This window comes from Anomalospiza imberbis, chromosome Z (assembly GCF_031753505.1).
Source record: "Anomalospiza imberbis isolate Cuckoo-Finch-1a 21T00152 chromosome Z, ASM3175350v1, whole genome shotgun sequence".
In the NCBI taxonomy this organism is placed as follows: Eukaryota; Metazoa; Chordata; class Aves; order Passeriformes; family Viduidae; genus Anomalospiza; species Anomalospiza imberbis.
The window spans coordinates 46,899,808-46,926,757 of NC_089721.1; the positions used below are offsets into that span (position 1 = coordinate 46,899,808).

The 26,950-nt window shown below is 39.6% G+C and overlaps 1 protein-coding gene across 1 annotated transcript in view; it reads right to left on the minus strand.

Annotated features, from left to right (window-relative positions):
* Nucleotides 1-26,950, minus strand: part of TMC1 (transmembrane channel like 1) — an 82,618-nt gene that overhangs the window by 50,984 nt on the left and 4,684 nt on the right. Inside the window, exon 2 of the mRNA XM_068175897.1 lies at nt 4,396-4,564. Within this exon, the coding sequence (XP_068031998.1) occupies nt 4,396-4,429 (34 nt within the window). The 5' untranslated portion in view covers nt 4,430-4,564. The remainder of the gene's footprint in view (nt 1-4,395; nt 4,565-26,950) is intronic.

Genomic DNA, 26,950 nt, shown 5'->3' on the forward strand with positions numbered 1-26,950 from the left:
CATAAATAAGACTACAAGACCTAAAGAAGGTGTCCTGAATGGGCTCAGACCAACCTGCAAGTCACAGACACAAGGCAGAATATCAGACAGCTCAGGGAGAGGGCTCCAAAGGCTGACATGTTGGCTTCTGAGGAAATTAAGAGCAGGAAAAAAATGCATAACATCATAGTCTTTGTTCTATCAAGTGTCTGTTTAGCAGATCATAAGAATAATTTTACCCTTAACATGATTTTCTCAAGTTGTTTTTACACCTTCTATCAGAGGCTATTACCCAGATTTCATGCTTTGGATTTTTTTAAACTTATTCTACACTGACATAGCTTTATGGACCTTTCACTGCGAGAGGGATAATAATTCTTGAAACTAACTCACAGAACATGGCCCACTCTTGTAATATCTGTGCTCCCACTACTAGTGTGTAAAGCGGACTGCTGCTAAGCAATTCTGCATTTTGGTACTACAAAAAATTCAGTGGAATGCAAAGTAACCTCTACATAAAAAATTATGTCTGACTTTTTGTATATGTTATAAAAATAAATTTCTACTTAATTAATTGTCAAGCCAATGAAATGGATCATCTGCCAACAGAGCCTTGTAAGCAACTACCATGTTTTCCTCTGAACTAGACCATGGTTTTTAAGTGCTGGAAAAACATCAGCCTAGGTAAATAATAAACTAAGTGTTCAACAAGAGGAAATGTCAGAAATGCAAGATTGTATTAGACAATAAATGCCTGGCAAGCACTAGTTAAAAAAGGGTAGTGTTATATAATACTCAGTTCTATATATTTACATACATTTCCATATTATTCTTTCTAATCATGGATATATGAGAGTATCGCACAACACTCCGGTAACAATAAATATCACTGGAAGTAATACCTCTGAAATACACCGAAATAATACATCAAGATATCACAGAAAGTCTATTGGAAAAGTGAATTAGTGAAGGCTTCAACATGCAAGATTTGTGACCTTAACACTAGAGACCCCATGCTCTTAGTCTCTTTCCAGACTTTGGGAAGAACACCTTGGCTCACCTTGGGCACAAAACAAGAGAGCTTGAAACACAGAAACCTCAAATAAAAATTACATTTATAGAGCAACCATAACACTCAGTATTTCAGACCATGCTTTATTTTTCCTCTGTTTTTCCCAGTAAGTATCACAAATTTTACTTCCAATGAACAAACATAAAAATCACAAAACTAAAAAAATGTATCCTGACAAGCAATGGCTAAGAAATTATAAAGTAAAATAATAATTATTATTCAGTTACACACAAACTGAAAAATAAGCTAATATATTGCTTATTTTTTCAATCTAAATTTGCAATATCATAAATACCAAAGTAGGTAGAATATTTATGCTTCAATGTCATAAGGACACCAGGGTCTTGGAAGACTTACTGGTCTTAATGCACAATGCTGTGCCCTGCAGGCCTGTATGCCTGAATTGTTTCCAGACATTGTCTCTGGGGCAATGGGTTTTCCCTCTCTGTAGTAAAGAAAATTTGCCCATTTAATATTTTAAGTGTTTGTAATCAATATTTGAAAAATACAGCTGGAGACCACTGAAATTCATTCAATTCACATCCATAAGTAGCTCATTTCTTCTCATTGATAAGAAAAAAATACTGGTTTTCTACTTTCTCTACCTTTTTCTACCTTTCTCTGAAAGGTCAGAGACTGAGCTCACATAGGTCATGTTAATACTGTAGCTAGCATGGGATACATCATCTGATTGCACTCTCCTCTTTCTTTCAGTTTCCTTCTGGGCTGTTCTTACACATGGCAAGGTTTGACAGCTATTTCTCAGTTTGAGGGTCAGGACTTCTATGCTAATCCTCCCCTCAGGGATAAATAAGTTGTTTATTGCACGATTTCAGTGCAAGGACTCTAAAATCTGATATTACTGTTATAAAGCTTACAAAAGATAGAGAGGAAAGACAGTTCAATGAGAAGCTCCTCAGTATTTTACCCCCTTCAGAGAAATGTGTAAAAGTTTCCAGGCCTCTGTATCTTACTCAATCCCTGTGGATACAGCTGTGTTCTCCTACCTGTTCCCTACAAATGTCTAATCTTGGGGTGCTTTGCCTTATCCAAGGCTAGAGAGCTGACCACCTTGCAGGGCACATTGGTTACTGTAATAAAGCAATAAGACAAAACACTTGCACTTGGTCTTCATCACACAGTGGGGTAGTGGTGGGTAATTTTCCATTTTTGTTGCAGGCTTTACTGCAAGAATTAGGATCAGAATAGTAAGTGTTCAGTGCCCCTTGAGAAGTCTGAGACTGCAGTAAACCATACCAATCTGGCCTTTTCCAGTTCTGAAATGGGATTTATTCAGTTCATTGTCATTCACTAATAATGCTGTTAAAATGGGAAGAAGATGTGATAATATGGAGAAAAAAGTTTATATTCAAGTTAAAAATGAAGGGTTCTTCGTGGATATGAACTCAATTGTATTTTTTACTATATCATGAGAAAAAAAGGTCTTTTAAGGTTGATAACTAGAGTTGACCAGCTCACCACGTATTATTTTTACTATGTTTAGAGAGTAATAGGCACTTTCCAACTGCTCCTTTTTAAAAATCCACTCTGAAGATTTTTGACCTAGGTTGTCGTTTCCTGTATGAGATGCCAGGAACAATGAATTCACATTCATGAACTCATCATAATGGACCATACCTCTCCTACTATCTTAGACTTGGCAGCAGACATGCTGTGAAACAAGAAGAACCACCAAACTGAGAATGGTGTCACTGGAGATAAGGATATCAAAAAGCAAAAATGCAATATTTGAAACTGTTACAAGAATAGTCCTCTGGACTGTCAGCAGTGGCGATACAAAACCTCCTGTAAGAAACTGGAACTAGATTAGTTCAATATTCCTGAACTCTGTGCTATATAAGTCCATTCCCTGGACTTTTTAAGTTAAAAGTGGATTGAGAACTACATTCTGGAAATGTCGCATAGTTACTTGCAATGGAGGTTCAGCTTTTCATAAGTTCTGAAATCATAATGTAGTCCTAAGCTTACCCACATGATCTCATCACCAAATACACACATAACTATCATTAGGATTGTTAGGTTTTACAGTAAATTATATATACAAGATAAATTTTCATTGGAAGAAAAAGAGGTGTCAAAGAGTGATTGCGATTCAGCAACAAAAAATCTTTTTCTTCTCCAGGTAAAAAGTGTGCAGTATTGGCTTGCCATGAGAATGATATCCTCTATAATTCAAATGAATAAAAAAATCACTGAATCACAATACAAGTAAATTCAGTCAGGTATTTTCAACTAAAAGGCAGATATTTATGGCAAACTTAAAACCTTTTTAGTCATAGAATTTGTTCATTATAAATGCTTATAAAAATGTGTATGTTCTATGGTCATGCTTATAAGGTTTCTTATGGAGATAAAATTCATTTGTAGCCATTAAGTATTTTGCCTATGCTGAATTAATTTCTGTGATTCTCTTGTGTTAAAATTAGTTCCATTAGCATATACTGCTTGAAAATTAAATCGGTCAGTAAAGGATGTTGTAGAAAAAAAATTGAGGTGGAGAAAAATAAGAGGAGTTCAGACCACAAAAGGAAAGCAAATAAGATGGACTTTTAAAATGAACTGGTTGTTATATTCTGTCAAAATGCTCAGCAGTTCCTTCTGATGTTTTCTATTGAAGTAGAACATATTTTATTAATATCAAGTGTTACAGTTATGGATTAAAAATCTAGGAAGCTTGTTATTAGTGTCAGCCCTGGTACTTAGGAAGACCTAAAAAATAAGGTCCCTGGCAATTTCCTCCCATGCTGAAGACAAGAAACATCATACTTGTTGCATACAATAGAGATCTTTGCTTTAGAAAGAGTAGCACTGCTCATGAGAACTGAGAGCACTTCCCATATTAGACTTGCCTTGCACATTGCCAGAATAAGCCATTAGGCATTATTATCCTACAAAAAACATTTCTTAGATCCAGAACAGTATAGTATTCGTAGAGAGATACTGTTAATCTTACTATGAAAAATGTTTGACATTTCATAATAAATACTGAAAGCAGTAAGAAAAAGAGGCATTTTTTGTGCACCTTACAGAAGCCACAAAATAACATTCTTTTCTTAGTCTTTCATACAAATGACATGTAAGTGTAAAACAAGTAACAGGACTGTAGTCACAATCTTTTGATTTACTAATCAGTGGAAAGCCACACTACCATGCTACAACTACTCATCTTCCAAACAAAACACATTTCTGAACAAAAGATAATGAATTGTGACTACCAAGATTTTACATTAAAAAGAAGTAGAAGAAAACAGAATTTTCACACTGTTGAGCTACATGCAGAAAATGAATATGTGCCTAAGTTACATAATTATATTTGTAATTACCATTTCCTTCTGTTGACTTGTCCTGTTCAGTCATTATGGTATTTCACAGGGCTGCTGCAGGTGCTGGATATACAGGAGAGTGTCTGAAGGCTGAGTGGGTTAAGATGAAGCAAACCACAATATCATCCTGCTTGTCATTGAACGGGTGGCGCTGGTGAAGTTTCAGTCACTGAAATATAAGAAGATACTAATTTCGTAAGTGATAAATCTTTCATGAATGTTTAGTTTACTATTTAGGTTTGGCATGCTAGGATTAAAAGAATCAAATAAGTTATTCACCTTCTTTATTCTTATTGCTGAAAAAACTCTTCTGCAATGTACTTACCTATGATAAACACTAATTGTTTAATTGCCTTACTGAGGAAGGAGGTTGCACAGTGTCCACATGAGTATGCTTTCATGCTGTATTTGGATCTACAGTTCTGCACATGGAGAAAATTAAATGGATTATTCTTCTGCCACAAAAGTCAGATTTTACCAAAGATGCATTAAATTGCATAGCTTTAATAGAACAGCCTGACACTGATTTAAAAAATCTTAGCAAAATCAGATAGATTCTGACTTATCTGCTGGTTTGCATTTGCACTCCTTGCAGTTCTGTTAGGACTCTTATTTCTGCCTTTTTATCCAGATATTACATCCTGAGTTTACCAGTTTTATGCAGATTTGTCTTTGATCTAAATTAACAGTGAAAGAAAGCCAAAATATCGTTTACAAGACAAGGGAGGTTTGGAAATAAAAATCTGAAAGAATATGTTACAAATAAAACAACACAAAATACAATTCTTGCATTAAGTATTTGTATTTAACTAGATAATCCCATCATAACTCTTTATCTGAAATTCTTTCAGTGTGACCCAGCTGAAAAAGAGTGTAAGCATCTGCAGAACAGCCTTCCTTCTCAGATGCTCCTGAGTGGTGTCTGGATCCTCTTACACACAGGACTGTGAAAGCCGTTTTTTTTTTCTTTGGAGCCATCATTCAGGTGTCTGAAGGAAGTTTATCTGGAAAATAATCCAGTGAGGCTGACTACCTTACCTTTTCATTTTCCTTCAGCATGGAACTGCATGGGTTTTTTGTTTTGTTTTGAAACATATGGCTATTTCTCTTAGAGTTTTAACATCGTATATTTGAAATATTCTCCACGAGATTAAGCCTGCCTTTTCAATTGTAAGAGTCCCTGTGTTAAACTTTTTTCTGACCTAGTATTTTTCCCTTTTGCTGCATTCTTATATTAGTCATTTCATAATATCCTAGATCTTGTATTTTTATATACTTGGAAATACTTCTAAAACAAAACAAAAATTCAAATAATCTCTGAATATCCCTAGTTAGACTATGTTTCAAGTATTCAGAAAGTAATAATCATGTTCTAAAAATTCAGTTGGTAGACTTCTGTACTTTTTTAATATTAGAAAGAAGAATATCTTGGGAAGAATGATGAGCATGGATTTGCAAGTACTTGCAAAAAGAAGCAGTCAAAAAATTCTAACAAGGTATTTTGTAGCTGCAGTCAAAATGGGATCAGAGCACTGGTCCTATAAGTCTTCTTCAAAATTTAAAGTTAATAATATCTCACTTACATCTATTAGCCACATTGGAAAATATTTTACTGGATATATGAAAAGGAAAGGGAAAAAATTGAATGCTGACTTATTAATCTTACCCTAAAAAACCACAAAACAGAAAAATCAGAGATGCAAAACCAGTATTTAAAAATATACATAAATAAAAGAGTTAAACATGCAGTCTGATGTTGTCTGATGGTGAATATTTGCTATTATGTACATGAATTGTGAACATTTTGCTTGTTTCTTAAGGTCTTCTGACTCAGTCAGCAACCAGATTTCATTAAGTACTTTTATCACAGTACAACTTGTTAGCATTTCCAGTCTAGTTTGTAGTTTATATTTGTGGCTGTAGAGTTAAATGTTTCTTTAAGTTCTTCTACTTGCTGCTCTCATCAGTATGTCACTGTGGGGCTGTGGTGCAGACTGGATCACTAATCAAAGCAAATAATCAGTTTCTTAAGTCAGCTTAGTGCAGTGATCCCATCCACAGCACAGTCCAAAAACAATTGTATTAGCACAAAAAGAAGTCAAATTTTGACATGATGTGGGAAAGGGCAGCCAGGGTCAGGAGACAGGAGACAGGAAGAGGCTGTAAACCTTTGAAGAGAGACTTATCACGGGAGCTAATATAGCAAGGAGATATGTGCTAGATTTCCTTTTACCCTGGGACTTCAAATACTAATCAGAGAATGAGAATAAACAGTTTTCATTTACACTAGGTTCTCTTTACAGCACACAAGTCTTGAAAGACAAAAAAGCAAAAACCCCCAAAAAAACCAAACCAAACCAAACCAAGCCAAACCAAACCACACCCAACCAAACCAAACCAAACCAAACCAAACCAAACCAAACCAAATAAACAAACTAAAATCCAAACAAACAAACAAACAAAAAACCCCAAACCACATTATTTTAGCTCTGCACAATAATAATGAAATCAGAACAATACAGAATGCTATTAATCAATAAAAATATACTAAAATAGTCCCAATGCAGACAGGTTTAGAGAACTGGCCTTAGTCCTGATGGAGTTTGTTGAACACTGTGAAAGTTTCCATTGTTGGCAAATGTCACATTTTATTCCCATTGTTCAAATCCCCATCTTTTTATCAGAAACATTTACTATTATATTCCAAGAGCTGAAGTATGCAAAGAAGGCAAAAGCTGAGGATGGCAATACACAAGTATCTCTACCTCAGCTGAAAACCCATAATGAAGAAGAACTGGAAAGTACTGGTCTGCATACCCTTCTCACGCTGCTGAAGTGATAACCATCGGCCAAACAGATAAATCCAGCCAGGGAAAAGAGAAATGACACCAAAGTATGATGACTTAACCATGTTTTGTATAAACACTAATGCCTCAGTAAATCTGCAAGCATCAGTTTTGCTTGTAAACAGCTTTTAAGTTACAGTGCCACAACCTATGCATAAAGAACCACTGTAATTTCCTTCTTCACACCTCTACATAGCTGCTGAAAACCCTTTCTACAGCCATGAAATGCACTGAATGTTGATTTTTACTTGTTTCAACATGAATATTTCCTCTGTTTCTAAACTTAATGCAAAACATAGGGTAATAAATTATTTTTTGACAGACTTTGCTGAAGGTTACTCTTTTCAGGATGGGATTTTAAAAGCCATTTTGTTTAGAGGCATGCAAAGTGTCTATTCTGCCTAAGGACATCATAAAATCAGGGAGTACTGGAAGTAGATTCAAAAACAGTCTAAAGGCATGGCACTGTCGCCATGCTGGCAGAAACGCCTTTTTCATCCTAATGTACTACTTAATGTCAATCTTTCCCTAAGTCTGCATTCAAATGACTCAGATGACTCTGAACAGCATTAACTGTTAAGTCTGGTCCTACCACCCTCATTATCCCACATCTTTTCACAGCTGAGTGGATGATTTTGCCAATCAGTCTGGGAGCAGCAGGAGACTGCAGCAGGAAGCAGCTGAGGTGGGATGGGGGTCAAAACTTCCCCTAGGGGCACCAGCCTGCAGCAGTGCTAATAGAGCAGGGAGGTGACACTGGCACTGGGGGGACCCTGGTAAGGGTGAAGGACACCGTCAGATGACAAATCAGATTGATTAATTTCATGCCAGAAACTTCCAAAATTTGACTTGCATTATTTTCAAATATTAATTCCCAAGTCAAGGAGTTCAGCTGCTGAGCATTGATTAGGGAATGCCATGAACAGAAACACAACATTACTCTGATGCCTCTCTAGTATTGACTGAGAAAAGAGTCACAGCTTAAATCTACTTGTAGAAAGAGCTTTATTTGTGTAGAGATCTCTGCGCCCCTTGTGAAAATCTAACAACTAAGTCAGAAAAACTACAGGGAATGCCAACGCACTTACAATTACTGTTTCTAAAGCCACTTGTAATTTCTCTGACATTTCTGATATACTGTATTTCAAGTTTTTCTAAAAAACTGGAATTTAAACCAAAAGTACAGCAGGATGTAATCTTCATTAGATTCTCATGGTAGACAAAAGAATTGGGTTGAAAGAAAAAAACATCAAAAGCCTCACAAAGAAGCCATTAAAAAAAATCTAATCAATTGATGTGAATGAAGATATTTGGGTGGTAGGATTTAGAGGTCTTGGTCAGTGAATCTGTCCTGGTCAATGAATCTATCTTCTATTAGCAATTGGAATGTCTTATTATAGCCTCAAAACCCACTCTAAAATCCTTTAAAATCCTAACTATTCACTAAAACTCTCTATTTTTTTTTTAATTAGAAAAGGAAATATTTAGAAGAGTTTCTACAGATCCATATATTCTGTTCTTTGCACCACTTGTGAATTTTTTTAGCTAGAAATGTTCAGGGATTTCATGTGAAGATATGCATATATATATATAGATATTTCCTCTAATGATAATACTACTTAAAATTAAATAATTCTACTTAGAATCATATTCTTGTCTTTCTTCTAGCCAGAATTAATGGCTGAATGAACGGTCATTAATAGACCTGCTTTCTTTACTAATATCCAGCAGCACACAATGGCAGCAGAGACTGCCTGTGTGACTGCTTGTAGCACCTGCTATGCTGACAAATAGGCACACTGCTCAAATAATTGTATTTACTACTTAGTTGTGGCTGCACCAGGTGGAGGAACTCCAGATTTATTTATATGACTAGAAAAATACTGTCATGCTCAAACCTGGGATATGCAAACTGAGGCTTGAAATATATGTTTAAAACCATAAAATTACATTCTTCTAAAAATTAAAGTGATAAAGTTAAGTACTCTTGAAATAATTATTTGTAACATAAAAGATCCTTTGAGAAAAAAAACACCATTAAAAGTAAGACACACCAATAAATGTAAATACACTAAAACCTATCTTAAAGTTACTATGATTTGGACAAAATTCAGATCATCAGTTAATATTCTAAAAATCTTACAGAAAACTACACCATTATGATATGCTAGTGAGTTTTCTTCACTTAAGCGTTGGAATTTGCAGGAAAACAAAGGCAACTTTGCAAGATTTTTTTCAGAATACCCTTGTCTTTTTGTGTCGTAACAGAAAAACTTTGTGACATCATTTAGCAACACAAGATCCTTGGGAAAAAACACCACCTCATATTACTGAGAACAAAGATTTCCATCACTATAGGGACAAAATGCCTCAGTCAACATTTTAAATCTATGTTGTTCCTAGTCCTCCAAGCCCTGGCTCAGCCTTCTAATTATCCCCAAGAGGAGGTGAGACAGCTAAGTATGAGCCATGGAATGAACTTTCTTTTTTCCCTCAAATTTCTTAATGTCTCAGAGGTTTCAGTGTCCATTTTCTGTGGCTAACATGCCATGTTGCACAGTCCAGGCCTCTCAGCCAAATTCTGGGGAAAAAAATTTACAATTCTGTTAGCACATGTGGTTTGTTGTTTTATAATTGTTCTTTGTCAATCAGTTTATAATGGTTTGTTCCATGTACCCTGTTCTGTTCCCCTAATGGTTTAGCCCTAAGTTGTTTACTTCAATATTTTCCTGACAAGTGCTTGTCAATCCCCACGTCAGTCTCCCCAGTCCCTCCCTTGTACCGCCCTTGCTCCCTTATCCTGTCAATCCCCAGTTCACTGCCCCCTACCCCTGCCTGTCAAGAGGAACACACCCTGTTCTAGAATGCTCCCTGTCTGTTGCCCCATACCCAGTATCATTGGACTGTTAAACCTGCTCCCTCCCCTGGATTGCCCTCATTGGACTGCCTCAGTTGTGTTCTCCTCCCCTAATGTCTCCCCATTGGGTATGAGTTGTTTCCGCCCCTCATACCCTCCCCTCTTTAAAATGTGCTGCAAAGCTCAGTCCTGTGCCTACTTGTTGATTAACCCTTTTTGGCAATAAACTGCCTTAGAATTCATACAAGTGGCCCCTCTCTGCTTCTTTGCTTTGGTCCTTCGTACTGTTCGGGAGCTGTGATACCCATGCCACAGCCAGCCACAGGGAGCTGCAACTATGTGTGCACTGCTACCCAAGGAGGTTTCGGGAGAGACCTGGGCACAGCCACTCCTGTAGTGCCCTCAGGCCACAGGGAGCATGCTAGCCGGGAGATCTCCACACTGTGGTCACAACCTGGCAGCTACAAGCACACATTTGTTTTCATTACGTGATGCAACACTCACTAATTAATTGCAGTTTTACACACGCACGTGTTCACGTCTGTCAAATTATATTAATTGACTTAATGCTTTTCATTTATGCAGAAGTGTATAAAATTATTATTTCCATCACTCTTCAGCCTTACATATGTACATACATACATACCTACATACATACGTATATACAACAGAGAGTCAGACAGAAATTTGGATTACAGTTTGCTGGGAAAAAACTCCAATGGAAAGGCACTGGAATAGCAGGGTAACATCAGATACTAGAGGGGACTTGCAGAGCTCCATCCTTGGCCCTATGCTCTTCAAGACCTTCATTAACAACTTGGATGCAGGACTGAAAGGAATACTTGCAGATGACTCTTAATTAGAAGGACTGTCAACTCCTTCGAGGGCAGAAAGACCTTAACAAATAAGAGAGCTGAGCAATCACCAACCCTATGAAGTTTAACAAGGACAAATGCTGGATTCTGCACCTGGGAAAGGCAACCCTGGATGTTTTCATAGACTGGGAAATGAGAGGCTGTAGAGCAGTGCTGCAGAAAGGGACCTGGAGTCCTGGTCAATGGCAAGCTGAACATGAGCCAGCAGTGTCCTGGCAGCCAGGAGGGCCAAGCGTGTCCTGGGGAGCATCAGGCACAGCATGTCCAGCCGGGCATGGGAAGGATTGTCCTGATCTGCTCTGCACTGGGGCAGCCTCATCTCAAGTGCTGGGGGCAGTTTTGGGTACCACAGTATAAAACAGACATTGACCTGTTAGAGAGCATCCAAAGGAGGGCAATGAGAATGGTGAAGTGTCTGGAAGGGAAGCCATGTAAGAAGCAGCTGAGATGCCGCGGTCTTTTCAGTCTGGGGAAGAGGAGACTGAGGGGAGACCTCATAGTGCTCTTCAACATCCTCATAAGAAGTGAAGGGGCAGGCACTGACCTGTGAGAGGACTCAAGAAAACAGCATGAGGCTGTGTCAGGGGAAGTTTAGGCTGGATATCAGGAAAAATGTTTTGCCCCAGAGGGCTGCTGAGCACTGGAACAAGCTCCCCAGGGAAGTGGTCACAGCACCAAGCCTTCATGGAGTGTTTGGGCAATGTTATTAGGCCCACAGCATGATTCTTACGATGTCCTGTGCAGGACTAGTAGTTGGACTAAATTATCTGTATGGGCTTCTTCCAACTCAGCTTATTCTGTGATTCTGTCTTTCTCTGACCTCTCCTGTGGTTCTGCAGTTTCAGCTATGAACAGATGGCAACACATGCAAACCAGCTGCTCCTTAATGCAAAGGCTCCCCTCACAACAAAACCAGCATCAAACATCAAAAGAAAATCACGGTCTCATTTCTTAGGAAATCAGTGGACCACTCAACTGATGTTTTGCCTAAAAGAAGCAAAAGAGAGAGCATGAAATTAAACTGCATTAATCTTGCATCATGTCAGTTATGTCTTTTCTTCCCATGACCTGTTACATCTAAATTAATCAATTGTTTGGATGGTAGAAATAAAATACCATTCTTGGTCAATATGTCAGTGATATGAACAATGCACTCTTTTGTTTGATTGCATGGAAATAACTTCAAAGCGACACCCAGACAGCAGCTAACTACAGGAGAAAAAGGTTCTGGAAACAGTTCACTTTTGGTATGACATGCAAACCTTGCTTTTTAGCTGGTGTTTCTAACAGTAAATGGATGCTTACATGCACAAATTGTACCACTCAACAAAGCGAAGAAAAACTACAGAAGAAAGCATGATCTATATGCTTTATTCCATCTCTTCTTCCATTCAGGAGAAAAAAGTAGAAACTTAATTCTAGCTCCATGTATTCAAAAGGCACATGAATCAAAAACCTAAAGGTGGCTGTAAAACTTAAACACCTGCAAATAATTTTGTGAATTCATCACTACAGGAACAACATATACCAACAGAGAAGACAGACATAACTACAGAGACAGGTAGACATGTGTAAATAAATATTTTCAAATATACTGACCTTGCCATTCAGCTGTCCCTTCTTTTTAAATAAAGTCCAGATTTCTTCTAATGATCAGTTTTTTAAATTTATTTATATGGCTATATCCTCCCTTCAAATCTATGATTATTACTCCCGTCCTTACTATTGCACTTGAAGATTTTTGTTTAAGTCTATAAATATATATAAGGAAAACGCAGGAGAAGATAGGACTGCGTTTTGGGCCAGTCTTAGAAAAAGCACATCATTAGCAAAAGCAAAACATGGTGAGATGAATCCTGTAACTGGGGTGCCTTGCTGGAGGGTTACAGCCCCCTTCAGGATGCATAGGCAGGGAAGGTAAGGTGAAGGGGTAGCATTTTATGTAATGGATGGTCTGGAATGTATGGCTCTTGCAGCTGGAGGTGACACTGTGGAGACCCCTTATGTAAGAATGAAGGGGAAAGAAAACAAAGAGGATACAGGAAGAGATACCGGAAGAGCAGATTTCAGGGTGCAGAAGGAGCTACTTAGTAAGGTCTTCTGAGGATTCTGCTTTTGAATTTACTTGGGTCCATGAAGGCTGGTTGCTTTTCTGTCAACTCTTATGAGTGACAATTTCATATAAGTAGGTAAGTGTTTCTTTCAAAGTGTCAGAAGTCAAGCTAGCAGGGCAGAGCACCAGCTTGGCTAAGCACGGATCTGCTTCCAGAACTTAGACAGAAAATTAAGGTGTACAGACATTGAAATCAGGGACAGGCAACACAAGGCAACTATAGCAATGCTTGTTCCCTGTTGTACAGAGAAATTGTGTTTCTCCTGCATGCAAAGAACAACTGGAGTTCAGGTTGCTTTAGCTCTATGAAGGACAACAAAAAGGGCTTTACAGGTATTTGGAAAGTTAGAGGATCAGACATAACACTGGTCCATTGCTTGACAAGGTTGGTCATAAATAAGGGCACAGACAAAGCAAAAGCATTAAAGCCTTTTTCAGCTCTTGTCTTCAACACCAGTGGTGGGCCCTGGTGCCCCCAGAGTCCGGTTTTGGAAGACCATGACTGGGGGCAAGATACACTCTCTGTCAACTCCAAACTTTTTCAAAACCTGCTTTTGCACATAAATCACTCCAAGGGGGTTCATTCCAGGGTACTGAGAGAGCTGGCTGATAGCATCACATGATCTGTCTCCATTATTTTCAATATCTTTGGAGTCTGGAGATGTCCCAGTGGACTGGAAACTAGCAAATGTTGCCTGAGTTTTCAAGAAGGGAAAGAATGAAGGCCAGTAATTACAGGCCTGTCAGTCTCACAGTGCCTGCTGAAATTATGGAGAAGATTAATCTTGGAGCTACTGAAAAACACTTGAGAGGCAACAAAATCATTGGTCACAGCCAGCACAGGTTAACAAAGGGAATGTGCTGCTTAACCACATTAATTTCCTTTTATTTCCTTAGTAGTTGACTAAGGGAAGCCAGGAAATGTGTGTGGTTTTTAATATTAGTAATGTCTCTCACAGTATCCTTACTGATAAATTGGCCAGCACACAGCTGGACAAGTCAATGATACTTTGGGTGAGCAATTGTCTGATAGGTTGGGCTCAAAGGATGTTATTACTTGGGATTAGAACAGGTTGGCATTTAGGGACAATGCTCTTTAATATTTTTTATAAATTATCTAGACACAGCAATCAAATGTAAATTTATTTAATGATTTTGCCTGCCATACTAAACTGGGAGTAACTGTGAACTCCTTTGAGGGTAGAGAGGTTTAGAGAGAGATCTGGATGGGCTAGAGAGCTGAGCAATCATAAACCATATGAAATTCAAAAAGAGCAAGTGCTGGATTCTGCATCTAAGACAGAAAAATCCTGGGTGTAGGTACAAATTGGGGAATAAGAGACAGGGGAGCAGCCCAACAAAAAGAGACTTGGATATTTGGATTGGTGGCAAGTTGAACCCAAGTCAGCAGTCCTGTGGCAACTGAAAGGACCAACCATTCCTGGGAATATATCAAGCACAGAATCACTGGCTGGTCAAGGGATGTGATTGTCCCACTCTACACTGGCGTGGCCTCACCTTGAATCTTGTGTCAATTCTGGGCACTTCAGTATATGAACATCAAACTCTGGAGTATATTCAGAGGAAGGTGACCAAGCTGAGGGTAAAAGGACTCAAGGGCAGGACTTAAAAGGAGCATTGGGGTCACTTGGCTTGTGTGTCTTTGAGAAATGAAGGCTTGGAGGGAACCCATTGAAGTGTAGCATTGGGAGATGTTGACTTCCTCTCTCTGGGAACCAGAGCTACTTTAGAGGAATAAAACTGCTTAAGAGGAAGTTCAGATTGGTCTTTAGGGAAAGATTATTCACTGAAAGCATTGTCAGTCACTGAAACATGCTCTCCTGGGAAGTGGTCACAGCACCAAGTCTATCAGAGGACACGGAGATTATGGATAATGTTCTAGCTGTATAGTTAGTTCTGAGAGAAGCAGGGAGATGCACTTGATGCTTATGACTATCTTCTGATCTGAAAAATTCCACGTTCCTGTGATTCTATAATTAACTGTTTTGCTGTTACTTATGTGTACAGTGTTTGAATGTTTCAGTGGAGGCACTTGAGCTTCTCTCCCAAGATACCTTCAAAGGCAGCAGAAATGGTAAGGAGTGGGAAGAGCCACTACAAGGGAAGAACTAGGATGCTGAGGTATGAATAGGGTTGGCATGAATACCAGCATGAAGACTTTGAAGGTCTCGGAGCTGGGTGAAGGTCTGGGGATCGGGGTCCTGGATGCAGAGGGAGAAATGAGGGATCTTCCTTGGGATGCAATTTACATTACAGTCCTGGATGAAGTAACACACATACACAAAGCTGGCACTTTTATCTACCTATTACAGAGGAAAAGAGCCAGTAGATGGCACTCCAGTATATGTAACACTTCTCTTGGGGTTGACAAGGAATGTTAACACTTGCTGTTTTACTAGCCTAAGGGATGCTATGTGCTGCTTACCGTTCGCAAAGGAGAATCTGAATCTCTTAGTGATGTTGCAAACACACGTGCAGGAAAGAGACATCTCCCTAGCAGTCAGCATAAGTGTTCCTGGAAGTCTCTACAGTCCCCAGGGTGCTCATGGACCTTGTGGCCTCTACACTGAACCACAGAAGTTTCTTCACTTCAGCTGGACAAGCTGCAGAAATCAGTTAGTCAAGATGTTCACAGGAACCAGAGTCATCTAGGACTTAACAGAGGAAAGTGTTTCAGAAATATGACAAGAGGATATTTGTGCTGTGAATACACAGACCCTTCTTGTTTTCTGACAGGATTCAATATTTTGCAGTGTTTCCTTAATGAGTGTTCTTTTACCAGCATCAATGAGTTCAAAATTATGCTGGCCATTACTTTTTTCTCCTGTGGAGTAGCACTGGTTGGGCTGTACTGAAGTAGTTAAACGGGCAGAAGCAATTCACTTCAGATTCAGTCTGCTGTGCCTGGCCCCATACCTAGCCAAAGGTGGAGAGATAGCACTGGAGCATCCCCAGGCTTCACTAAACCTTTCCAATGAGCTCTGATACCTTTAATGAAGAAGTTACATTAAAATGCTCATAAAATTCAAATATTTCTTGAATTTCATGCTTCCTGTAGTGAATCAATAAAAAAATTGGGGAGGGGATGAGGTTTTTTGTCAAGTATAGTGTTTCTTCCAAACTCTTTAACACAACATCTCATGTCTTGTCCTTTTCATTTTTTATTTTAATAATGAGGTCCTGCTGAAGGCTTAAATCCCCTTTAAATTTTTGTCTTGTTCTAATTGTAAAGAATATTTTAAACACAAGTTAACAATTTAAGACAGAGAAACAGAGCAGCGATGTGGAGTGGTGTTGCTTTAAACTAAAGTTGCCAGAAGAGGGGAACCTCAATCTATCCCATTCCTACCAGTCTTATGCCAGGATCAGCAACAGATACTCACAATCTAGAGAGGAATCACAGGTCAGCAGGAGAGCTGAGACAGTTCAAAAGAATTCCAGCCACTGCAGTTAGTAAGTCAGCTTCATAGAGAGTCATATCTAAGTGCCTCTATGCAGATGCACACAACATGGGGAACAAACAAGAGGAATTAGAGATATGCATGTGTCTGCAGGACTGTGATCTTACTGGAATCTCAGAGATGTAGTGAGATGACTCCTATGAGTCATTCCAGTGTTGGAATGTATGGACACTGGCTGTGTAGGAAGGACAGGCAGTAGAGATGAGGAGGGGGTGTCAATGACCTGATGGAGTACATGGAGCTCTGTCTGGGGATGGATGAGGGACCAACTGAGAGCTTATGGATCAGGATTAAAGGGAGGGCAGGGACAGGTGACATAGTGCTGGTCTGCTGCAGACCACCTGACCAGCAAGACCAAGTGGATGAGGCCCTCTATAGACAGACAGGAGCAGCCTCACATTCTTCTGAATGTCAAGTCCTGGTCCTCATGGGGGACTACAAACACCATAACATCTGTTGTAGGGACAGCACAGCAGGGCAAAGGCAATCCAGGAGGCTCCCACCATACACTGATGACTTCAGTGAACTGCCTTCTCCAAGTGAGAGAAGGGCCAACAAGCAGAGGTGCTTTGCTGAACTTTGTTCTCACTAACAAGGAGAGGCTTACAAGGAAGGTGAAGCTCAGTGGCAGCCTGCACTGAAGTGATCATGAAATGGTGCAGTTCCAAGATCCTTGCAGCAGTGAGGATGACGAGAAGCAAGCTCACTGCCCTGGACTTTAGGAGCGATGTATCCTTACAAAAAGGAAGTTCGGCAAAAATTCCAGAAGGCCTGTGTATATGAGCAAGAAGCTCCTGGAAAACCTCAAACACAAAAAGGAAACCTACAGAGGATAGAAACTGGGATAGATAACCTGGGAAAAATAAGGGTTGGGAAATCTACAGCCACGATAGAATTAAACTTTGGCAAGGACATCAAGACCAACAAGAAAAATTCCTACAAGTATGCTGGTGGTAAAAGGAAGAGTAGGGAAAATGGTGGATCCACTCAAGAAGGAAATTGTAGACCTGATTTCCTGGGATATGAAGAAGACTGAGGCACTCAACAAAGTTCTGCCTCAATCTTCACTGTCAAGTACGCTAGCCACACCACCTGAGTTGCAGAAGGAAAAGGCAGAGGCTGGGAGAATGAAGAGCTGTAGAAGATCAGGTTCAAGGCCATCTAAGGAAGCTGAAGTGCACGAGTCCTTAGTACCCAATGACATGCATCCACAGTTTCCAAGGAAACTGGCAGATGAGATGTCTAAGCCACCATTTGTCAGGTTTGAATGGCTAGGTAGGGCATAGTCTGGTGAAGTCTTGGTTGGAAGGTGGTTGATAACACAGCAGTGTTTTGGCTGCTGCTGAGCAAGGCTGGCACTGCAAGAATGCTCCCTCTCCAACATTCTCTCCCCATCAAGGGGCTGGAGTGAGCAAGATCCTTGGAGGACACACAATTAAGCCACCTGATCAAAAATTAACCAAAGGGATGTTCCATACCAAATTATATCATCTCAGCTATAAGAGCAAAGGAAAGGGGAAGGAAGGAAGGCAGGCATTCATTATTTACAGAATTTGCCTTCTGGAGTAACTGCTACATATGCTGAAGCCCTGCTTCCTGGGAAGTGGCTGAACATTGCTTGCTGATGGGAAGTAGATAATAAACCTTTTTTCTTTTTCCTCTTTCTTGTGCATACACAAACTTTCGCTTTGCTTCAGTAAACTGCCTTATCTTAGCCTATGACTCATTTTCTTATTTTCTCTACCCTGTCTAGCTGGGGAGGGGAACAATAGAGCAGCTTGGTGGGTGCATGGCATCCGGCCAAGGTCAACCAACCACAATCCTTTTTGATTCCCCATGTGGAGCTTGAGGGGTTTGAGACAATGGCAGATTTGATTGGGATGTAGTAGATGGAACTTACATTCAGCTAGTGCTATTCAGCTGGAAATGAGCAGGCTCCTGTGCTTGCCATGGGGCTCTATTTCCTGACTGAATATTAGAGTCTAGTGCTTGTCAGTGGCCACTTGTTGCTTTTGCTGCTGCAGTACTGCTCATCACCTTCCTGTGTTCTGCCTGGGAACACTTTGGTTATGACCATGGTAGAGCTCCTGTGCTGGCCAGTGGCCAGTGTGGTGCTGCTGCTTTCTGTGCTGGGATACAGGACAGGATGGAGCTCCGTGTGAAGAGTTGAAGGGACAGTGATGTAAATGAGACCATGATGGAGCAGAGATCCCCCTGCAGCCCAAGGAGGACTAGGATGTAGACTCTGCTACTGGTGGACTCTGGAAGGAACCCCTCATTATTAGCCAAGCTGAAAACAAGGGTAGGGGTTTGTTGTAGGATTAAACCAGATAACTCGGTCTAAACAAGCAACACACCACCTCTCCTGTCCTGAGGAACCACTATAACAGATGGAGCCCAAAGTCATGAACTAATATAATTCAACAGACATTTGATGGACATTTTATGTATGTTTTTCAGGGGTGGTTCATAGACTAAGAGAGAAATGTGTGTATATTGTATAAAAGAATAGGAAGTGGGGTGGTCATTACTGGGGTTGTGTGGAACCTGATGCCAATTTTATGTACTCTAAAGAACATACTCTAGTAAATTGTGCAAATCAATACCTTGAGATATTATGACAGAACACTACATCTGTACAAGCTAGGTTCTGTATACAAACTGTAGTCAGCATTCCTCATCCAGCAAGTTTCCAGCCTGGTTGTACTGGTAAGTAAGAAAGTTTTGCAATTCTTTTGTTTCTTCTTTTATTTCTATTTCTGCACCTTCTATTATAATTTCATAGTGTTTTTCTAGGAATTAACTGAAGCATACAGTAATCTATTTTTTTTTTTGAGATTCTGTGACCATAAAATGAAAGTATATCAAGCCTCTCAAGGACTACAAAGAGTCACTGTTGACCAGAGCCAGCAGACTGCTGTAGAGGTTGTCTAGATGACTAGTGCAGACCCTAGCTCAGGTGAACATCGAAGCTTATGCTCATGAGAAGCATTTCAGTAGTCTCATCCATGAAAAAAATTGGCCATTATATGTTTAAGTGACTAACATGTTTCTTCTTACCAAATGGCATAAGCATGAGGTGTTTGCTTCTCAGTAAAGCCAGAGGCAAAACCCTGTCAAGAATAGACCATGTCAAGGCCAGTGACTAGAGAGCACCTAAACCATTTGCTTCAAAGAGTATTCAAATCAGACACTGGAGGTTCATGGAAGTCCCCACACACATGACAGGACCCTATTGCAATTCATCATGTCATTATTCTGGTTTTGGACATCTAAATCCCTTCAAACACAGTTTTGAACCTCTACAAGTTATGTAATTCAGCAGTGAGAAAATCTCAGATCTTCCGCGGCAATTTTTTTCTTAGTTAGACTTTATGATGAACCTAATATATATTTCTGTCTTAACTAATTAGCAGCTTAGTCTCTTATAAGATATTTACTCCTGCTAATTTTCACTCCTTTTTCTTCTCTTATAATTTAGTTTTAAAAAATAAAACGTTTTTAGACACATCACATATTTTCAACCAAAACGATTGACTTTTGATGAGATTAAACTAGAATAGATTTTATTATTGTATTTTTTGTACTAATATGGTACTTTTTGGGGTTAATTTTAAAATTCAAAATTTCATTGGCATAACTATGTAATGCAGATGAGAAAAAAATAATACAGAATTCCATTTTTTTATGATAATAGTTAAATACTGTGTGTATATATATAACTCAAATTTCAGTATATTAAGGAGTTAACATCATCAATTTATCTTTTTGCATTCCTTCTGTACAGTAGGGAACAGAGATGGTCCTCCCTCAACAGCAGCCTTATCGACGTGTACAGCAGTTGATGATAGTTTCTCTACTCTGTTGGTTTTACACTGATCATTAAAAAAATATCTGTCGTGGTTTGACATGGAAGTGATTTTTTTTTTTTTCAGGAAGTTGGGTCAAACCAATCAGTGGTCAAGTTTGGATATTGGCACCTGAAGTGACCACTGAAGATAGGGATACGCCTCTGAGAACACAGGGGGTTAAAAGCAAGAACTCCCAAGAGCTCGCTCTCTTTGGTTCCGGTCAAGGTGCTGTGCAGACCTCCCCTGCCCAGCCATGGGACTGGGTGGGGGAGGGGGAGCCATGAGGCCTGGTCGAGGTGAGCCGAGGGGTAGAAGGACTGGAACCGAGCCAGCTCCTGTGGATGGAAGGGTGGAAAGAAGCGGAGATGCCTTTGTCATTCCCCCCCCCCACCAGAGGGAAGAGATAGAGAGTCCGGACGGCACCTGTAACTTTGCCGGCGCGGAGGAGAAGAAGGGGGGAGGAAGGCGCCCAGCCTTGGCCTTGGGAATTGGCTGCTGGGCAGAGATATCAGCCGTCCAGGGAGTCTGAGCTTTTAACCCTTTCCTGAGAAATGAAGGCTTTGTGAAATATTACTCTTCCTTGATTTGAAGTAGCAGAGAGACAGTCTGGGATCCGAGATGATGGAAGAAGAAATTCTTGAGTTGGAAGGAGATAATGGAGTGGCTTGTGGCTGGACTTCTCTTGTTAGCCATAGACTGAACCAAATTCTCCTAACAGAAGCTGCACTTAGGGTGGTGCGTTGGTGTGCCAGGAGACCTGTTTCAGTGATTACCAGCAGAGGAGTAGAGAGAACAGAGGAGAGTTGGAGAAGGTGTGGAGAAGCCCTCTATCTTCAAGGAAGAAGAAGAGGAGAAGAAGACCTCTGTTCTTGGACCCTCAGCCCCAGGGGAAAATGGGGGGGACTGTAGTCCCAAAATGAGAAACTGAACTGTTGTCTCTTTTGGTCCATGGCAAAGCATCCTTAAAAGAGCCCTGTGAGCAGTCTGTTCATGCACGGTGGTGAGAGCACTGTGACATGGAAAGGAGAGTGTCACCATGGCAGATTTTCTCCGGGCAGTTGCCATGTGTGACATGGAAACACAAGGGTGGCAGTTGTGTTTCCTGGGGGGGGGGTCTGTGGCACAGGAGAGACTCCTGTCTCCCTTGAAAGATTGAGTATTTGAATATCTGAAGGTTAGCAACTTGATGAAGATCCTGGGTGGTGTCTCACTGTTAAGTTTGTTTAGAAATTAGGTGGGAGGAGGAGGGGTGTTTTAGGAAGTCTTCATCCAGGATTTAGTGTTTGTGGTTTTTCTAGTAGTAGTAGTTTAATAAAGTTCTTTCCTTTGTTACTAAGATGGGCCTGCTCTGCTCTGTTCCTGATCACATCTCACAGCAATTATTTAGAAAAGTATATTTTCATGGGGGCGCTGGCATCGTGCCAGTGTCAAACCATGACAATATCTTATTCATATACACACACTATTTGCAACCTGGATTCTGTGCCTGTCAGAGTAATTAAATCATTACTGTCAGCAGGTCAATCAAACCAGTATACGGCACACTAATAGAGCAAGACTGCCCAGTGATCAACCCTGGGTTGTTTACATGGAGGGCATGCTCAAGAAACTGCTGCCTTCTTAATTGGCAGGAAGCACCAGAACAAAACCATAACCAGGAGTTATGGTTTGTGCTCTGTCCCTGGTTTCTCATGATTTAGACAACAAACAGTCCAGCACTTAGGTTTTGTTTCATCACAACAAAAATTAATGCATTTTTTATCATGGCTCTCTTTATATGTGCTGTGTTGTAAGTCAAGGTAAAGAGAACAACCATGGTTAAATGTGTTTCATATTAATTACCAGCTCCTGACATTATGCCGGTTACATCATTTAACTGCACTGATCACTGCTAGATATGACAAGTTCACATATCCTAGTGTTTATACAGCACCCCATAGTTTAAAAATGGAAGCTGACCTTCCTGTTTTTAACCACACTGATCTGTCATGTGAGAGCTGTGCCACTCTGGTAGAGGCTGCCAAGTGTATCTAAGTTACTCATTGCTTCGTGAGCCAAGAAAACATTGTGCTGGACTGTCCATGCCCTGACAGAGGCCCCACCTAAATCAATTCTTGGTGAGCTGAGGCTATGGGGACATTGTACGGACAGTTCCCATACCAGAGGCACCTGTGAGGGCAAATAAAGTCCCTTAGGCACCTTTGTTTGTCTTCAGGACAGAACAGAGAGCTCAAATGAAAATATAAAAAATTTAATAAAAATAAATATATAAGTTTTATATACAATATATATTATAATATATATTATATATATTTATATATATCTATATAAATAGAAACATTTTAATATAAATGCAGAACAGCCAGTGAGACTCACATGTTTATGTAGAGTGGCTCTTAACACCCACTGAAGCTAGTGGGACTGAATTAGAGGAAGTTTCCAATGATATTCTAATCTGACGACCCAAACGTGGAGCCACACTGAATTAGTGGGCTCCATTGCAAACATTGGCACTAACAATTAGTATCACACTCCAACGTGAGTCACAAGTACTAAAACATCTTAGGGAAGGCTTCTTGCAAGACTGAGGTTGCTTCTGAAAACCATTCCATCTAGATTTTATAATTTCCTTCTACCTCACAGAATTCCTGAAACGTAATGTATGACTTAATGCTAAGAGCCCATACAAGAATTCTGAGTTAAAATATTTCCCATGACAAAGGGGGAAGTCATCTATCTGAGATGGAAAACCCCCACTCTTCCCAGCAATGTCAATATCCTTGACTATGCATTAACATGTTAGAAACATTTTAGATGCATGAGCAGAGAAAAGTATTTGTTAAAAGCATTGAAAAATTAAAATCCCCTGTCATTTTTGCCATCTTCAAAAATATTTCTAGGACATTATTCAAAGTAATAGTCCACTCTTCTTATGGTTTGCAATTTCAAAATAGTTTTTGTACTTTTGCATAAATATAAATAAGAATACCTCTCCTGGACTGGACTGAAGGTCCCTCCTGTGGCTATAAACTTTATGGCCACATAAGCACATCCAGCTGTGGAAGACAGGCATCTCTGACTCTTCCCTCTAGTGCCCTCCTTGCATCCTCTCACCTTTTCCACTTCACAGACCTCCCAAACCTGACACAGTCACTGTGCATTAGCCAATCCTTCAGAGAATTGTTTTTCATTAATTTGTTCATCAACCCATGCATGATTTAGGTGCCCTTTCGCACCTTTGACCACTATCAGTCTGATGAACCAGCGGCTCCATTTGTTGATTCCTCCCAACATTCATTTTGGAAGAGACAGCAGATGTCCCTGCCTGGTACATTGCACTCTGGAAAAAGTCCTGCTTGATCGAGCCTCTGAAGTTTTCTCTTCCTCTTGTTCCCATCTCTCCACCTTGGGTGGTCTCCCTGACTGAGACTCAGTGTCCAGGTACAAAAACAAGTTCCCTCTGTTTGCATGTATAGATGCTGTCTCTATGTATGCCTCAGGACCACAAAAATACTTTTTGAGACTCCAGAGAGAGAATCACTGCACCATACACAAAAAAATCCTTGAGCCATTCCAGAGACTAACTCTGCTCTCAAATGCTCAGAAGCATGTCTCTGCTCGATCAGAGCTGGCACCTGTTGTTACTCCTTAAATCAAGTGTTCAACAATCCCACAACTGATTTTTAAACCAAGTCATCATAGAAGAAGGAGAAGTCAGGTGCTCAAATCTGTGTCAGAATTTCAAAACAAATATTAAGCAACATAAGAAATGACTCATTCATGTTATTACAGGGCTTCTCAATGGTGCACCTAGGTGAAGTGAACAAAAACAGGAAGAGAAGCATGAGCTGCTTTCCAATGATTTTTTCAACTCAGACACAATAGCAGTATCTGCTTCATCACATGTGAAGCTGCCATCAGAGCCACATCTTGCAGGATCTTCTCCACCAGTAAGAAAACCATCCTCTCCAACAAACTACTTCCCCTATCTGCTGTGGACTATGCAAGAAATTATTCAGATGCTTATAACAGTGGCTGAAATTCCTGTGAACTTGGGAAAAAAAAAAAGGCAGTGAATGAATTTAGCACAAAAAGGTCTTCTAGGCCCTTTGTCACTTTTTATTTCTCATTTCCAGATGATATTCTGGACTTGCAAACAAAGCAATCAGGTAGCTGAGGAAGTGTTAGGTTTTCTACTGACCTATTTTTAAATAAAGGAAATATATATCCCTGGAGCTGATATCAGAAGATGCTCTGAATTAGTCTGCATATTAAATAAACCTAGTGGGGGGAATACTGAAAATATCTGCTTTCCATGCACTCTGTAATTATCTACTATTCCTTTGATAACAAAATATATCTTCTCATGCTCTAAATTGCTAAAGCTGAGCTCAGTGTTAGCCTGGAGAAAAGTGTGGTCACTGCTGCCATCCTTCCTTCCCTCTCTAGACCATGTCTGGCTGCAGGCTTCCTGGGAGCATTGGATAGGACAAAGCAGAGGCACCAGTCATGTTTTTCTGCTTTGTATTGTAATTGACCTTAAAGTAAAGCTGAATTATTAATGCAGGGCTATTTCCAAAGCAAGTTATTTGTTAGTAGCTAAAAGAAGAGGAAAAGCTAGGATGTTTTACTATATGATATGGACAAGAAAAGGGTTCTGATGAAGTCACTAGTTGTGGTGTGATTTAGTTTAGTTGAAAAGTTATTGTAGCTGAGCTAAGCAAAACTAATTATTTTTGCAGGAGCTGAGGACCTGTGCACATGTTAATCTCTTCCTCATTCCACTAAACCTGGTCCTGCAGTACAGGACAGCAGAGGCAACCAGGGTTAAGGCACTGTAGAGAAAGTAGTTCTTGTTCTCAGTATACCTGAACTTGAAAATTCTTCTCTGTGAAAAGCCCAATTTCCCTCTTTTTTAAGTATTCATGATGAATATGGCTAATACATTTGTGGTCATATGATGCACCTTTTTCTTCTTGTGTCCTGTTCAGTATGACACTAATACTACCAATTTTAATTTGCAGACCTTATAGCATTTAGTAAATTATTTTTAGAAAGCCTGAAGAACCCATATGCTTTTGAATTTATTTGCTAGATCTTCAGCTATCTGATTTAGACACTCTCTGCTAAAATAAATGAGGGATAGTACTTTGTAATGTGCCAAATGTTATGACACAGAAAACTTCTGTTAAAAATATGCCTGAAGCAAGCCTTCTAATAATATTCTTAAAATTCTGTCTGATTTCTTTGAGACAAAGCCCTTACTTCTTAGGCAGAAGACTGAGTGCTCAGATTTTACACTGTAGTGCGATCTGTAAGGAATCCCCACCTACACACTAGACTAACAAGATAAATTACAAGGAGGGTGAAGCTGAGGCCTTTATTTTATTGTAGAAATACTGTTGTGAAGAGAAGGATGTAAATTGAAAAAGACAGCAAAATGCCACATGGTGCTCTAGGCACAGGCATGAGGAGCACACAGATCTGTCCTACATACCTGTATAGTTCAGAATCCATCTTATCCTTCAGACCATTTTCCATTGTCCCTCATCAGCTGGGTAGGAAGACATAAAATTTACAACAGTAATTGACATTTCTGAGCCTGATAAAAATATATAAAGAGTTTCACTTCACACTGCCCTTTTAATAAAATCAAGAGAATACAGAAATTATCAAGCCATACTTGTTTGCAGCGTCAAATAACTAAACAATTCCACTAGTAAACAGAATTATGGTTCTGGTTTCCTTTCATTCACCAAGCCTCCTGAAGGAAATTATTCCTTCCATTAGTGATTTTTTTAATTGTCTTTTTTTTGTGTCATATTGAAATACTACCCATAGTTGAAATACTACCCATATGCAAAATTGCTCCATGTATTGACTCAGATATCACAAACCAAAGTGCATCTTCATTTCCTTGTTTTTGCCAAGTCTGAGTTAATACAGGAGAAATTTTCCCCAAATTTTAAGTCTGTTTTAAAACTTGATATAACTACATCTCAAGGAAACCTCTAGTGTGTACAGTGTTCATAAAAACAACCTGTCAAATTTCTCCAGATTGGATTTCACTGAAGTCACAGCAATCATTAAGGCTTTTTTTTTCTCTTTTGTATCTTTTAATCTGTTTTGTAAAGCCACAAAAGTGGACTCACTAGGACACTAATAGGGAAGGGCAGCGGTGCTCAGTGGTGACCCTACAGCACACCTGAGCCGTACTGGATGACAATTCCAATTCATAAAAGCACATCATAGGGGAGGAAGCCTTTCACACCCTGACAGTATGTTTATTTAATATCAAAGCAGCTCATCTTTTCATTATCATAGTACCATTGACAAAGCAGTCACATTGAATGGGACCTAAAACAATACAGTTAACTTACCTGCATTTAAAAAATGAAACATACTCAGAGGGAAAAAGAAAATACTATAACCATTATTTAGAGAATGGCAATGCTGGATAAGATAACACATAGCTGTATTTTTAAGTCAGCAGAGAAGAAAAAATAAAACCACAAGTTATTATTGTGAATT